The 13738-nt window shown below is 49.7% G+C and overlaps 2 protein-coding genes across 2 annotated transcripts in view; both read left to right on the top strand.

Moving 5' to 3' along the window:
* LOC142599170 (dual specificity testis-specific protein kinase 1-like) overlaps positions 1-13738 on the top strand; it is a 376984-nt gene that overhangs the window by 269947 nt on the left and 93299 nt on the right. The gene's annotated exons all lie outside the window — the stretch shown is intronic.
* The window catches only part of LOC142599147 (AP-4 complex accessory subunit RUSC2-like), a 76694-nt gene that overhangs the window by 44257 nt on the left and 18699 nt on the right, over positions 1-13738 (top strand). The window contains 3 exon segments of the mRNA XM_075738847.1: positions 7707-9683; positions 12160-12948; positions 13445-13636. Of these exon segments, the coding sequence (XP_075594962.1) occupies positions 7814-9683; positions 12160-12948; positions 13445-13636 (2851 nt within the window). The 5' untranslated portion in view covers positions 7707-7813.

The raw sequence follows: 13738 nt of genomic DNA, 5'->3' as shown, positions 1-13738 counted from the left end.
CTTCTGCTGCTACTAGAGTGTCTGTGATAAGAAAGGATTTACTGTGTCTGCAGCTTAATTCGGCAGCCATTTCGATGTGATATTAACAGCTAGAAACATCAGAGGGTTTTTCCTCCTCTGGATTTGGGGTGGGGCCTGGGGCAGAGGACAGGCTGTGGAGAGGAGGAGGAGCAGGTTCCAACCCAGATCACCGCTGCGGATGCCAGTGAGTCATGGCCTATAAGTGGCTCCTGTCACATGCCAGATGATGAGTCATGGAGCAAGAGAGCACAGAAATGGGAAAAACTGGTTCAGTCACTGTCTGGCTCCTGTGCTAGCTGGTATACATCTGCTGCTTGAGCTATTTCCGATGTCTTCTGTAACTCAAAATGCCCAAAGCAGATGGGGGCTTCTTTTCCTCTGACTGGGAGGCAGTACTTTCCCATGCTAGTTGTGTCATTGGCAGGAATACGTGTATTGCTACTTATTTTCATCTCACTCAGCCTATCATCTCTGCTGGCAAGCACCTCATCCCTGACCTGAGCAGCTCCTTGCTGTCATGTGTGCAAGGGCTGTGATTGATCATGTGCTGCAATTTCCATTTTGAACACATCATAATCCTATATAGTTCTGGGATGTAATGATACATTAATAATGGGCTTAGTCAGGCTGTCCTGGAAACTGCTGGAAAAATCTCTGACCCAGGCAGCACCTCACTGTGGAAAGAAAAGGGCAGTGGTCTTTTCAGGAATCACTGTTTGCTCAGGACCACAAGAGGAACTAGCCTGAGCTGAGGCAGAAATTTAGGAAGTATTTAGTCTTTCTGTCTTGTGGCAGCCCTCTTTAAACACTAGGTGCTGGAATATTCACCCTGGGACTAGACAGACCACCCTCACTATGCCCCCTGTTCCCCGAGGCAGGGAAAGAGAACTGGAGGTTTAGGATGACTCAAACATCTAGTATTTCTTTTTACACCTCTTATTTCGTTAAATGTGCTGGATGATTTACTAAAGCATTTAATCAAGGCATGAATTTGGCAGAGATGTATTAGCTGGTGAGAAATGAATGAATGTCCAAATGCCACTAGCTAGTCCCACCCTACAACAACTTACAGGCTTCCTGAGTCCTTACATCCATCCTCTTCTTACCCAGATGATTCAGTCCCATCCCCAGGCCATTCATCCTGTGCCCCTCACCCCATCCTCTTTGCTCATGCTGCTCCCTGAATGCTCTCCAGTTTGCTGGAATTGTCCTGTTGAGTTTTTAAAAACCATTCAGTACTTTCTGGCAGCTTTTGGAGTGGCAAAGCTGGGGCAGGGATGAACTGCATTACTGGGATCCTGAAAACTGGTGCTGGAACCAGTGAGCCCTGAGATCCCTCATGCTGCCTGTCCTGTTGAATGTCTGAAGAGTGGCTTTCAGTTTGGATTCTTCTCCCAGCCTTTTTGCCTAGAGGTAGACTTACAGGGAGTAAACTGAATGTATCTCTCCCCGTGGAGCAAAGCGATGTCTGTATTGTGCCCGTGTCCGCAAGCTCAAACTGTTGCTTTTTGCAGCATTTCTGCTCGTGCTTGTTTTGTAGAGCTGTGTTGGTTTCTTTAAGCATGTTAGTGCAAATGCTCCATAGGAGTCAAAGAACAAGCAGCTCCAATACAAAAGGATTTTTGCTGGGTCATCTGTGAAACTGAATGCCCAGCTTTTACCTCTGTTTTTCCATCTTTCACCCTTGAGTAACTTGATAGATCTTGGTCCATCTGAGGAAGATGATGATGATGACAGTGAAACCATAGCCATTCAGAAAGCGGTAGCAAGAATTCTCACAGTTAAAGATTTACATTGGGCATTCAATTTCATAGATGAAGTGTCTAGATTTGTAGAAACAGTAATTTGTTCAGAAAAGCCACCCTCCAAAAAGCCAGCATTGCCTCCAGCTGGCAGTTCTGATGATCTTGCTCCTGCCTCTTTGACGCGCGGAAAATCGGATTCCACAACCTGTGAGGTTGTAAAGTAGGTATGTTTATTCAGTGCTGGGCAGCACGGGGGGTCGCCCCACCACAATCGTGCGCACCTTGCGGCAATTCCCTTTGAATTTTATACAACAGAATGTTACATATTCAAAAAGCGCCTATACATATTCATGATCTTTCTGCGGAAAGGCGGTCTTATTACAATGAGTTCATTTGCATTGTCTCCGCCTTTAACTCCTCTCAGCTGCGCACGCGCAGTGCCTCTTGGTGGTCGTGGGCCGGGGTCTTAGGGATGAAGGCCGTATGTCTTCCTCACTGTGCACTTTTCACCTTCACCACAAAACTTACTCAGGCCAGTTCCTAATTAGCAGAGAATCCTCCGTGTTCGTTCCATTCTGATTTACTACCTCCTTATCTTGTGATTGGTTACAAAAATGCAAGCAGAGCAAAGGGTCATCTTGACCCTTCCTTACGCTAGTTCTTGTTAAAACATCTTACGTAAGGGTTAAGATTACTAGATATGTGGCTTAAGCTAGTTAATGGTCCTGCCATTTCCCTTAAGTGTTAGTTCTCTCTATCATCTTCATTCTTCGTGCTATATGTTGTTGTGGTTTTACCCCAGCCGGCAGCTGAGCACCACGCAGCCGCTCACTCACTCCCCCGCATCAGGATGGGGGAGAGAATTGGAAAAGTTAAAGTGAGAAAACTTGTGGGTTGAGATAAAGACAGTTTAATAGGCAAAGCAAAAGCCGCGTGCACAGGCAAAGCAAAGCAAGGAATTCATTCACCACTTCCCATGGGCAGGCAGGTGTTCAGCCATCTCCAGGAAAGCAGGGCTCTGTCATGTGTAATGGTTACTTGGGAAGACAAACGCCATCGCTCTGAACGCTGCCACCCCCCCCACCCCCCCAGTCCCTCCTCTTCCCCAAGCCTCTTATAAACTGAACATGACGTCATATAGTATGGAATATCCCTTTGGGCAGATTGGGTCACCTGTCCTGTCTGTGTCTCCTCCCAACTTCTTGTGCACCCCCAGCCATCCTGTTGGCAGGGCAGTGCAAGAAGCAGAAAAGGCCTTGGCTCTGTGTAAGCACTGCTCAACAATAGGTCCATAGAACAAAAACATCTCTATATTCTCAACACTGTTTCCAGCACAAATCCAAAACATAGCCCCATACTAGCTACTATGAAGAAAATCAATCCTCTCAGCTGAAACCAGGACATATGTGCAATCTTTTTGTATTTAAATCACATTTATTTCTTAAATTTCTGCATGCCTCCCCCACTATTGCATTATATTTTATGAGGAAACTTGTGTCACTGTGTGTTGAACCCAGTCACCCCACGTGTGCAGCTGAGAGCACTGAGCAGAGCAGAGCAGGATATTAAGCAATCAGTGATGGACCTACAAAAGCATGGCCAGAGTGGTAACAGATAGCAGGGTATGCCTGGTGCTATGTGACCACCATGCCTAACATCAGCACTTGGAGGCAAGGCTGGTGTTTGTGCCACCCCCCTCTTAATTGAAGAAAAGCATTGCAGGCCAGTTTGGAGCCAGCTCTGATAGCTTCTGCATCTTCTCAGCAGTGTTGCAGAGGCAGGAGGCTGTACTCCAGAAGCCACGGAGCTGCATTGACCACCCTTAAATCAGCATATCCTCAGTCTTTGAGGGTAGGACAGAGGAGGGATTTGGGGGCCTCTATGTAGTGCTCAGCAAGGACTTACAAGGCATGAGGTGCAGATCTTGAAAGGCTCAGCTCTGCAAGGTGCTGCATGCCCCGGTTATCTGCAGCATGCTGCCTCTTTTCTAAAATGCAGAAATGGCTTGGCAGGCAGCTCTCAGATCAGTGTTGAACCATCCTTTATTGTTCAGCACTCCTCTCCCACTACTTACCTAGAGCTTTGCTGCAGCTAAGGAGTTTTTGCCGTGTGTGTGTGTATATATATACACACACACACATGCGAGTATAAGCATTGATAAGCAATTCCACACCACATCATAGGTGTGGAACAGTCTTTCTCTGTTCTGTATTATCTTGACTGGAGTGAAGCATCCACAGGTAATGAAATGTCTGGCCCTCACCTTCTCCAGTTTAGCACCTCAAGAGCAAGCTAACTGAATAAACAATCCATCTCTCATGTAGCAGCAGATGGTTTCAGTATGGAGAAGGTAAAGAATTTTGACATTTGCAATCAAAATGGCTGTTGTACTGATGTGTCTAGAGTCATTGTGCTCCCTGTGTGCCTCCCTGCCTTGCACTGTCACAACACACTTTTCTGGACAGAGATCATTGCTGGATGCTATGTTTGCTGATGTGTGTGTAGGATTGAGCAGGATTCAGCACACTGTGGGCTTGCACTATTGCAAATGATAAATAAGAAGAATTAACTGTTTTGGCAAAAAGTGTTCAAATATAGACTGCCTATTCCCACATCTGGAAACTTCCCCTTGCAGAGCAGTGTGAGGGCTTTACATGAGCTGATCAAAGCCAGCAGAATCTGAAACTACTCTGCTTGCTGGATTTTATGCCCTAGTGTCAATCCCAGCCTACCAGACCCTAAATAGAAGAGGGAGGATCCTTCTACAGTCTTCCAGAATCGGGGAGGGAGAGCCAAGGGACAGTATGGCCAGGGAGGGTGCTCTGGTGTTGGGAACTGAATAATCCTTGCACTGGCAGTGCCACTGCCTTACCTCCCTGTATTCCTGAGACAGGAGGAAGCCAGGAGAGGTGTCCCAAGGGAGAAAGAGGTATCTAAGGCAGAAAAAGTGTCATGCATATCCCTAGAGAAGCTGTCAGAATGGCTCCTGGCAGAAGCTGGCTGCATGCCTCCTGTGATATTGGACCTCAGAGCCTTGTGCTGGGAGCAGGCTGTGGGTGCAGGCAGAGTAGGCATCTTTTTGCTGCAGCATCTGTGATAGCCAGTGAATCACAGTCCACCTGGGGAGCCTGTGCTGCCACTGAAACCAAATAGCTGGGCAGAGTTGCATCTTGCAGCCAGAGCTCTGGAGAGACAGCTGGAAAATGGCTGTGTCAGCTCTCTTGACATTTTGTTGTCAAATGTCAAAGTGTGCCTGCCTGTGCAAAGCTTGTCCTCCCACAGCAGCATCTGCACCAACACGAAGTGCGTGTTGCTCAGCAGGGCTTGTCAGCAGATCAGTGCTGGTGCTGGAAGCCAGCTCCAAGCAGCCATTTCCCAGAGGCAGCAGAGATCTGGTGCTTCAGCAGTGAAGCGTGATGTCATCATGGTCTGTATCCTCAAAATAATGCTTTTCAAGCGGTTGTATTGTGGTAACACTCAAAATATAACAAAGCCTTATGGAGAGATGTGATCTAAGTGTTACAATCAGCTACAAAGGCAGTAACAAGGGCAGGGGAAGTCTGAATGAGTAGATAGGCACTGGGGGACCAGGGCTGGGTTTTATTTCCCATAGTGCTGAGGGGGTGACAGGATAAATAGGAGCTCCTACTGCTACATGTACCATCAGTGGTGCGCAAGGTTCAAAATGGGACATGAACACTGCCCCAGCTATTGAACATCACTTTCAGCATATGTGTGCGTGTGTTAGACACAGAGCCAGGAGCTGCTGCTACCTATAGTGGTTCTTGAACAATGTGATTTTGGGAATCCCTGATGTAAAAGATCTCCCAGGAACTGGGCTGAGGACAGACTCATTCCTTTCAGCCTCTGCAGCAGAGGCTGTGGGCAAGGAGCCAGAGGTTTATAAGACAGAGGAGTCACTGAAAGGGGAGTGAAGGGTGATATAGGCATTAGGGAGACTACAGGTTGGGGGGTAGTTTAGGGTCACATGATAGTCCAGCTGGATGTGGTCCAAGTGGACCAGGTGACCTCTCTACTTCAAAGCCTAATCCTGGGTGAAACATCCCAGCAGAAGCAGGCACAAGGGTGTGTGTGCCCCCCCCCACGTAGGTCTCATGATGATCTCTGGTAAAGTCTACCACAAGGCTTGTCTGCTCGCTAACGCTAGCATTAGCATTAACTTTTACATCATTGGATGTTTACTGTAAACATCAGGTCCATTTCCATCTTTCTATTTTTTTCCTGCCAGCATTATCCTGTGTCTGAAAAGCACTATTATACCTGGGAGTAAAGTACTTCTTTTGATCTTTTTTTTTAGCATCTTTTAATTCCTGTTCTTATGCCATGAAGCTGGAAGAACTGAAGTTCCTGATCTTTCTGTGTGGAGCTGTCTCATTGCTTACATTGTTGTTCTGACTTCACTTATCTCACATTTCTTAAGTACTCTTCTGGGCTCCCATGTGCCTTTGCAGCTCTGCTCCAAATCCATTATCATCCCATAGTCACAAATGTAGGTAGGCAAAGACTCAGATATTGTGAATGCTACTTTCTGAAGTCTGAAGGTCAGTGGTGGCAGCAGACCAGAGGTCCTGGAGTCCAGAGCAGGATCACAGTATACAGTGTCAGGGTGCTGTGAGCACTGAGGATGCCTGGATGAGATATGGAATGTGGATTGCTGACCAAGGGTGTTTGGGCCAGGGTTTTCAGAATGAGGGACTGATCTATGAGAGCCCTAGTTCATTTTTTAATCCCTCAGGATCATCATGGATCAGCATTGTCTTTTGTAGTTTCTCCCTCTCCTTGCTGCCTTAGCTGCTCTCCAATGCACTTCTCTGCATTGACTTCTCTGACGTGTAGAAGGGAAGTCAAGAAGGAAAACCTCCTCCAGACTGTCCTGGAGGCACTTGCAGATTGGACCTCTGGGTTAGATGGGGAAGAAGGAATTAACATGTTATCTCCTCTCCCGTATCAAATGCTGGTGAACATCTTCCTCTAGCTTTATGGGAACCTGCTATTTACTGAACAATGAGGGAGTTGGGCTTTTAGTGCCCTGCCTGTATGGATCCTGGGACTGTGGGCTGTGGCAGTGGTACTGTTGTAAAGTGCAGCAGGTAATAAGATAAGCAGGACCACAAGAGGAACCAGCCTGAGCTGAGGCTTAATCATCAGCAAAAGGTTAGCAGAAGACAATGTGCTGTATGCAACCTATTTAACCATCAGCAGTAGCTCCCCATGGCCTCACTGAAGTCATCTGCTCCTTTTCACATGAAAGGCCCTTGTGTACATAAGTAGTTGCATACTTTTGTTTGCTCCCCTGACACCATTAAAAGAGCTCAGAACCTCATGGGGACTCCTGGATTTTGGAGAAGAATGGTTGTTGCTGCTTTCCTGTTCCAGTCTGTTCCTGCTTTCCAGTCTCTGCCTGGACTTGTGTGTCTCCAATGTTGCAAGGTCTGGCAGTGAAGTGCTTGGTTCTTAAAGGAAAGTTCAAGGCACCTAAAGGCAGGCAAAGATATTATTCCAGTGTGAGAAGATGGACTGTTCTCATCAGTGTGCAGCACTTCATTTCAGACCCTGTGCTGTCTGCTGCATGTTTTCCTGTGAGCGTACAGTGCCATCAGCAGGGAGGTCTTCATTTGACCCAAAGCCTGTGCAGCCCTTTGGCTGCTTGAGTGAAATCAGTTACTCACTTCAGATAAGTTCGAGAGGGGTCAGTTGGAAGGACAAGTGTTGTCCCAGGAGTGTGCAGGGAGGGGGGACATGCTTGTCTTACATTGTGTTTTTTTCCCTGAAGAAGGAGAACTCGGGACCTTGTGCTCAGGTACTTGTGCTGACAAGGACCAGTCTGTTTAGGTCATGAAGTTTTCAGTCAAACTAAGGATGCTTTAGTCACTGCCTTTCCTGAGAGGTGACTTCCTTTGTGTTTTTGTCTCTCTCTAGGTACCTGAATTCCCCCATGAGAAGTGACCTCGCGGCCTCTCAAGCACACCCCTACCTGTGCATGGGTAGCACCAGCTTAACTGATGTCCTGAAGAGCATTCCTTACCATGGATAGTTCACCCAAGCTGACTGGCGAGACACTGATTGTCCATCACATTCCCCTGGTGCATTGCCAGGTCCCTGATAGACAGTGCTGCTCCATGAGCAAAAGGACCAACCCCTTCTGCCAGCCAGAGCTAGGCATTACACAGACCTCTGTCCTTCCAGACAGAGACCTTTCACAAACTGACTCCTTGGTGTACAGCAGCTTTCTCCAGACCTCCAAAACCCCAGCAGAAGCCTCAGACAACAAAGGCAGCAAAGCGAGGGACTTGATTGTTCATAGCGTCAGTAAGCAGCACAATCCTTTCCTGCTGAATGAGGGTGAAGACCTCAGCATCTTTGGGGATGACTTGGGTCAAAAATCTTTCCACCTTCACAACTCCCTTGTGGCTGGAAAACCTCCCTTTCATCTGCACAAGCTGGCCTTGCCCCCTTTCCACCTCCATGACTCTAACCACATTGTGAAATCCTGGAACATGGCCAGCTGGTCTGGTATGGTAGATGGGCAAGAGGACAAAATCAGCAGTGACGATATCCAGAAGAGGAACAATGTGAACCAGTGCCACCAGGCCTCAGAACACATGGAGCTGGATGAATGCAGCTGCCATTGTGGCAGCTTCTCCAGCTTCTCTTTCGATGGTGGTGACCAGGAGTGGAACCAGAACATGGGTGAATCACTGAGGAATCAGGATGCCCTGCACAGACAGACATGCAGCTGTTCCAGCTCAGAGCTCCAGCACTGTCATTGCTACAGTTCATCAAGTCAGTCTGAAGTGATTGACCAACAGATGGGCTACATAAGTGACTCGTCCTGCAACAGCTCCGATGGGGTGCTGGTGAATTTCAGTGCTCTCTACAACAAAATGAATGGCCATTCTCGATCTAACCTGAATTCAGCTAACCTGTCCTGTGACTCTTCCTTCTGCAACCACTCAGACACAGGAGCTTTTTACCTGGATTTATATTCATCACTCACAGAATCCAAGCTGTCTTGTGACTTGCATCACCCAGAGAGTTCGGTGAAGATGTGTGGGTGTCAACACTCCTCCTCACCTGTCCTTGATGCTAACTGTAACTCCTACCACCTCCACTGTGAACCTTGCACTTCAGAGAGTTCAGATCTTACTGCCTGCTTCCAGAGCCAAGCACGGCTTGTTGTGGCTACTCAGAATTATTATAAGTTAGTCACATGTGACTTGTCTTCCCAGTCATCCCCCAGCCCAGCAGGATCTTCCATAACTAGCTGCTCAGAAGACCATACCAAAGGTAGCCCAGCCCAGCCCACTGAATACTATCTGTTTAGAAGGCCTGACCTGAGACAAGAAGAAAGCAATGTGGAGTGCAGTGAAGAGCGAACAAAGGGAAAAGCTACCCAGAACATGACTGAGGGTCAGGTCTATGTGAATGTGTCACCACCTAACCTCAACACAAGACAGCAGAGCTCCAGGAGCTATGATAAGAACCTGGACAGGAGTCCTAGCAGCAGGCTGGGCTCTTTGGAGCGCATGGTGAGCTGTCCAGTCAAGCTGAGTGAAAGTCCAGCAATACACATCCAGAGTTCCCCCCTGAAGCAAGTGACATCTTTTGCAGAACTGGCTAAAGACAGGAAAAAGAACAGCACCTCCCCACCACTCCGGTCCAGTGGTGATTCCTCCTTGGAGTTCTCTTCTATCCTCAAGACGCAGTGGGATTGCCCAACATTCCTTGAAGAAAGAGCTTGCCGCAGCCAGAATCTTCCACCCATGCCCTTTGTTCACAGCCTGAACCGGAGCTGTGAGGGCTTCTGTTTGAATCATGCTTTTGGGGACAGCCGAGCTTTGTGTTGCACCAAAGACTCAGGCTCCAATGAGACTGTCCCCAGCGGGCATGGGGCAGGTGAGCAAGCCTCTCTCTCCCTGCTGATGGAGGCAGATGCCAGCTTCTCAGGTAGCTCTGCCAGTGGCCACAGACAGTAAGGAGCCAAACTAGGCAGAATGGAGAAGCAAAAAGAAAGGCTGCTTTTTGGGACATGAGGGGATCAGCAGAGGAACCTACATGGCGATGTGAGACCAGTGCCTGTGCAGTTTGTTTCCTGGTCTACCACTCCTTGGGACAAAGCCCTGCTGTGCTTATTTCAGACCCAGATCAGTGCAAGTGTCTTGCCCTTGTATTTCTAAAGCCTTTTGAGGTTTTGTGCAAACCTTTCATATCGTGTAAGGGAGGACATTAGCATTTAGGGTCTGTGCAGTTTGGAGGATTGTCTCCCTTCCAGGGCGTTGTACTCCCCTAGTCCATGAGAACCATCTGACTTTAACTCCCAAGACAAAGATTTGAAGATGCTCAGCAGAGCCATGTTCCCAGCAGATGAAGGGACAGGAACCATTGAGGAGTTTTTAGCCTTTCTTCTTTGGAGCCACATGGGGCAGAGGTGGGGAGGGAAGAGGCATAGCCAGCAGTCTCCTCTCAGTGCAGGGTCAGGGAGCTCACACAGTCTCTGCCAGAGAGTCCTGCAGAGATTAGAGAAGGTGTGTGTCTCTGCTGGAATATCCTGGCCATAATCCTCCACAGTGCATTGAATTGCAGCAAAGGTTCCTCTGGAGAGTAATTGTCCCAACTCCCTCTGCAGGAAAGCCTGTAATACATGAATTGCTTTCCACCTTGACATTGTTGTTACATATCCTAGTGAGGAAGCTGTGTGACAGCCCCATCAGAGGTACGGCCATTTCTCCATCATGGCAGGAGACCTCCATCTCTGCCCTAAACAGTTCTTGTACCTGTTTCACAAGTAAAAGCCTGTCTAAAATGGGGCTCTGACCAGACTGCTGTGGTAGATAGCCCCTAACATGCCAAGGACCTGACCGTCTCCATTTAATAACCTGAAAATTTCTGGCAGGAGATTGGAAGAACGTGTCATTCATTGCCGTAGTAGGTGTGGGAAAGATTTTGGCCTTTGGAGCAAGAGGTTTTTGTGTATTGTCCTGTTTGTTTATTGAGCCTTGAACATGCGCTTGGTGTGGGATGGCAAGGAAGGCAGGTCTCTGCTGGGAGAAGGCAGCTGTGGGAGCAGCCCTCTTAGTTTGCAGAGCGAGTGCTTAGAAGGAGCAAGAGCTGCTCAGGGAGTGGGAGGAGGGGAGAGACAGGAGCTCTCAGGGCAATATATCCCAACAGTTCCTGCACCCCCTGCTGCAGTCCCTTCCTCTGCACTGTGACAGCAAGGCAGGCATTAGTGCTGTGTGGAAAACTGCCTGCAGCTGGAGATAGAGGCACAGCTGCCTTGTGCCAACTGAGAGTACCATGAAAGCCTAGAGGGTCTGAGAAGTCCCTAGAGGAAAAACAAGCCTTGCTAAAGGCTAGCTATAGAGAGAAGGCCTTGCACACCCCACAGACAGCAAGTAACACCAGGGCTCTGCTTGGGATGGGTCCTTTGTCCTAGGATTTGCTGTGGGCTGGAGGAGTGGTGGGGAAGGCAAGCCAGAAGCTGCCACGTGACACTGGGATGCGGCGTGGTGATCAGGGATCCCAGTCAGCCCTGTGTGCGCATCCAGTGCTGTGTGTGTTGTGCACTGTGTGCACAGAATGTCACGCTTCAGCTGTGTCCCTCAGGATATTGTGACCCCACCAGGAGCTGCAGGCATGCACACATAGAAGATCAGCCTAGCACATACCCTTAGGAAATCCCTGTCAGTCATTTGCTGAAGCAGACCTGCCTTTTCCATGGCTGGAAGCTCTTCTTTTTCTGCTGTGGGCCTGATTCGGTTGGGAACGTCCTGCTTGGGTCTGGTACAGGCAGGGGGAGGAAGTGAGCTCTGTGCTCAGAGGGGGAACAGTTACAGGAGAAAGAGGAGGGAGGGAGAAGGGAAGCAAGCAGCCTTTTCAACAGCACTGAGTGCAATGTGGGATGCAGAGTTGCAGTGCTATTGCATGTAATGCTTGTGCTCAGTTGGGTGAGTTGGGATAAGAAATCTTGCTGTACCACAGTGCATTGGGCCATGTCTTTGTGGTACTGCCTGGAGGGAGGCAGGCCGAGGGCAGGCGCTTGGGCCCATGGCTTGTGCTGTCCTGGGAGCAAGGGATGGGAATCTGCTGACCCTACCAGGAGAGAGAAGCCCCCAGTGCAGCAGCACCCTACTCTTCCAGACAGCTGTCAACATCTGGAAACTCTGCATTTGGGGCCACATGTCTTTACCCTGCCAGCTCATGATGTGTGTAACCAGTTCATACTTGAACCACTCTGCTTGTGTCACTGGCCTCTAGCTCATCGTCTTCCTGCATCTGAGAACAGGGTCCTTTTTGCCTGTGATCTGCCAGGCTGACCATGACTGTCCCTCTGCCCATCCTCACACTCTGTCCCTCTCTCTCTCTCTCCCTGAAGGTAGTGGCACAGACAGCAAACCTGTGGTACACTACAGCAAGGACCAGCGTCCCACAACTCTGCCCATCCAGCCCTTTGTTTTCCAGCACCTTTTCAGCAAGCCACCCAAGGCCCGTGCTCTGCACAGCCATTTTGCCTCCAGCCTTTCCCAACTCTACAGCTTGTCCAGCAACTGGCCTGCCAGCCAGCATATGTCCTCCAATTCCCAGTCCTCAGCTCCAGCCACCTCAGCAGAGCAGTCAGCGGCAGTGGGGAGCCAAGCCCACAGCACGCTCCTGACCCAACACTCAGTGGATGGAGCTGCCTCCCGCAATGATGGCTGCATTAAGAAGCTTGCCCCCAAGACAACGCGTCCATCTCCCCTGGGGAGTTACTCTCCTGTGCGATGCAACATGCCTTTCTTTCAAAGTGTGGATTCCTCTTCCTCACCCACCTCAGAGAGGGCTGGAGAGAGCAAGCCTCCCAGGAGCAGATCCTGCCCCATCTCTGCCAGCCTGCTTCCCATGAGGTCTTCCCCTGCTGTCAGTGCCATGCAGCCCTCCCAAGCCACCAAAGCTGATACCGTGAGGCAAAAGGAGAACCCCAAGCCTGTTCCCAAGAAGGAGGCATCGCTGGAGCTAAGCCCACCGCTCTCCAAGTACCAACTCCACAGTGGGTCCTTCCTGCCCCTCTCAGTGGATGGTATGCCTGTGAGCAGAGTTGGAGGCCATACAGTTTCCCACTGGAGGAGTGGCAGTGAGACCAGCAGCTCTGGTCCCCTGAGCAGCACGGGAGTACAGCCCCTCAATGGTAGGTTCCCATCTGCCAGGACGTGCTAGCCTGGAACATCTCCAGCTCTCTGGCTACTGCTCCCTATAGGGACGTGCAAATTGCATCTTGGTGCTGCAGCACCCAACAGCCCCCATCATCACTCTGCCTGCAAAATAAAGTTGTACGCTAAGAGCATGTCCGTCCAGTCCTGACTTCTACACTGTGTCTCTGGAGAGAGCAGCATGGGGCTGCTGATCTTACAGCACCCCACACCAGGTGCTTGCACCTCAAACCTGCTCCCTCTTTGCCCACAGCCATGAGGCCACCCAGGCTCCTGCCCTGCTCTGCCAGGCTGTGGCCTCTGTCTCCCTTCATGTATGTATGCTAACATCCTGAAACGCTGCTGTTCTTTTAACTAACTTGCTGTCTCTCTTTCTCTGTCCTTCCTCTTTCTCATCCTTTCTCTCCCTGTTTCCCCTCCATGTCCTCCCATCTGCTCACATCCATCTGGTGCTCACTGCCTGTGCCATTCTAGCAAACCACCCCTCCCCCCAAGTGCCGAAGTGGTGGGAGTACAGGTGGAGGAACCCCCTGGGTCTGGACTGCGTTTTGGGACTTCCCAGCTTAGCAGGCAGCCTAGACAGGAGGCAGCAAGAGCCCCAGCTGAACCCCATCTTTGAGCTCCCTGGCACTTTCAACACCAGCCATTTCCACTGCAAGCTGAACGGTGTGCACCACCTTTTATGCTGGGGGGGGTCTTGGGAGGTGACCTTGGGGATCAGGTTCAGTATCCCAGCTATACCTGGTCTCATCACTGCTCTGCCTGTTC

The sequence above is a fragment of the Balearica regulorum genome, chromosome W (assembly GCF_011004875.1).
Source record: "Balearica regulorum gibbericeps isolate bBalReg1 chromosome W, bBalReg1.pri, whole genome shotgun sequence".
NCBI lineage: Eukaryota > Metazoa > Chordata > Aves > Gruiformes > Gruidae > Balearica > Balearica regulorum.
Note: the sequence above shows the minus strand (reverse complement) of the source record. Positions and strands in the feature narration are given on the sequence as shown.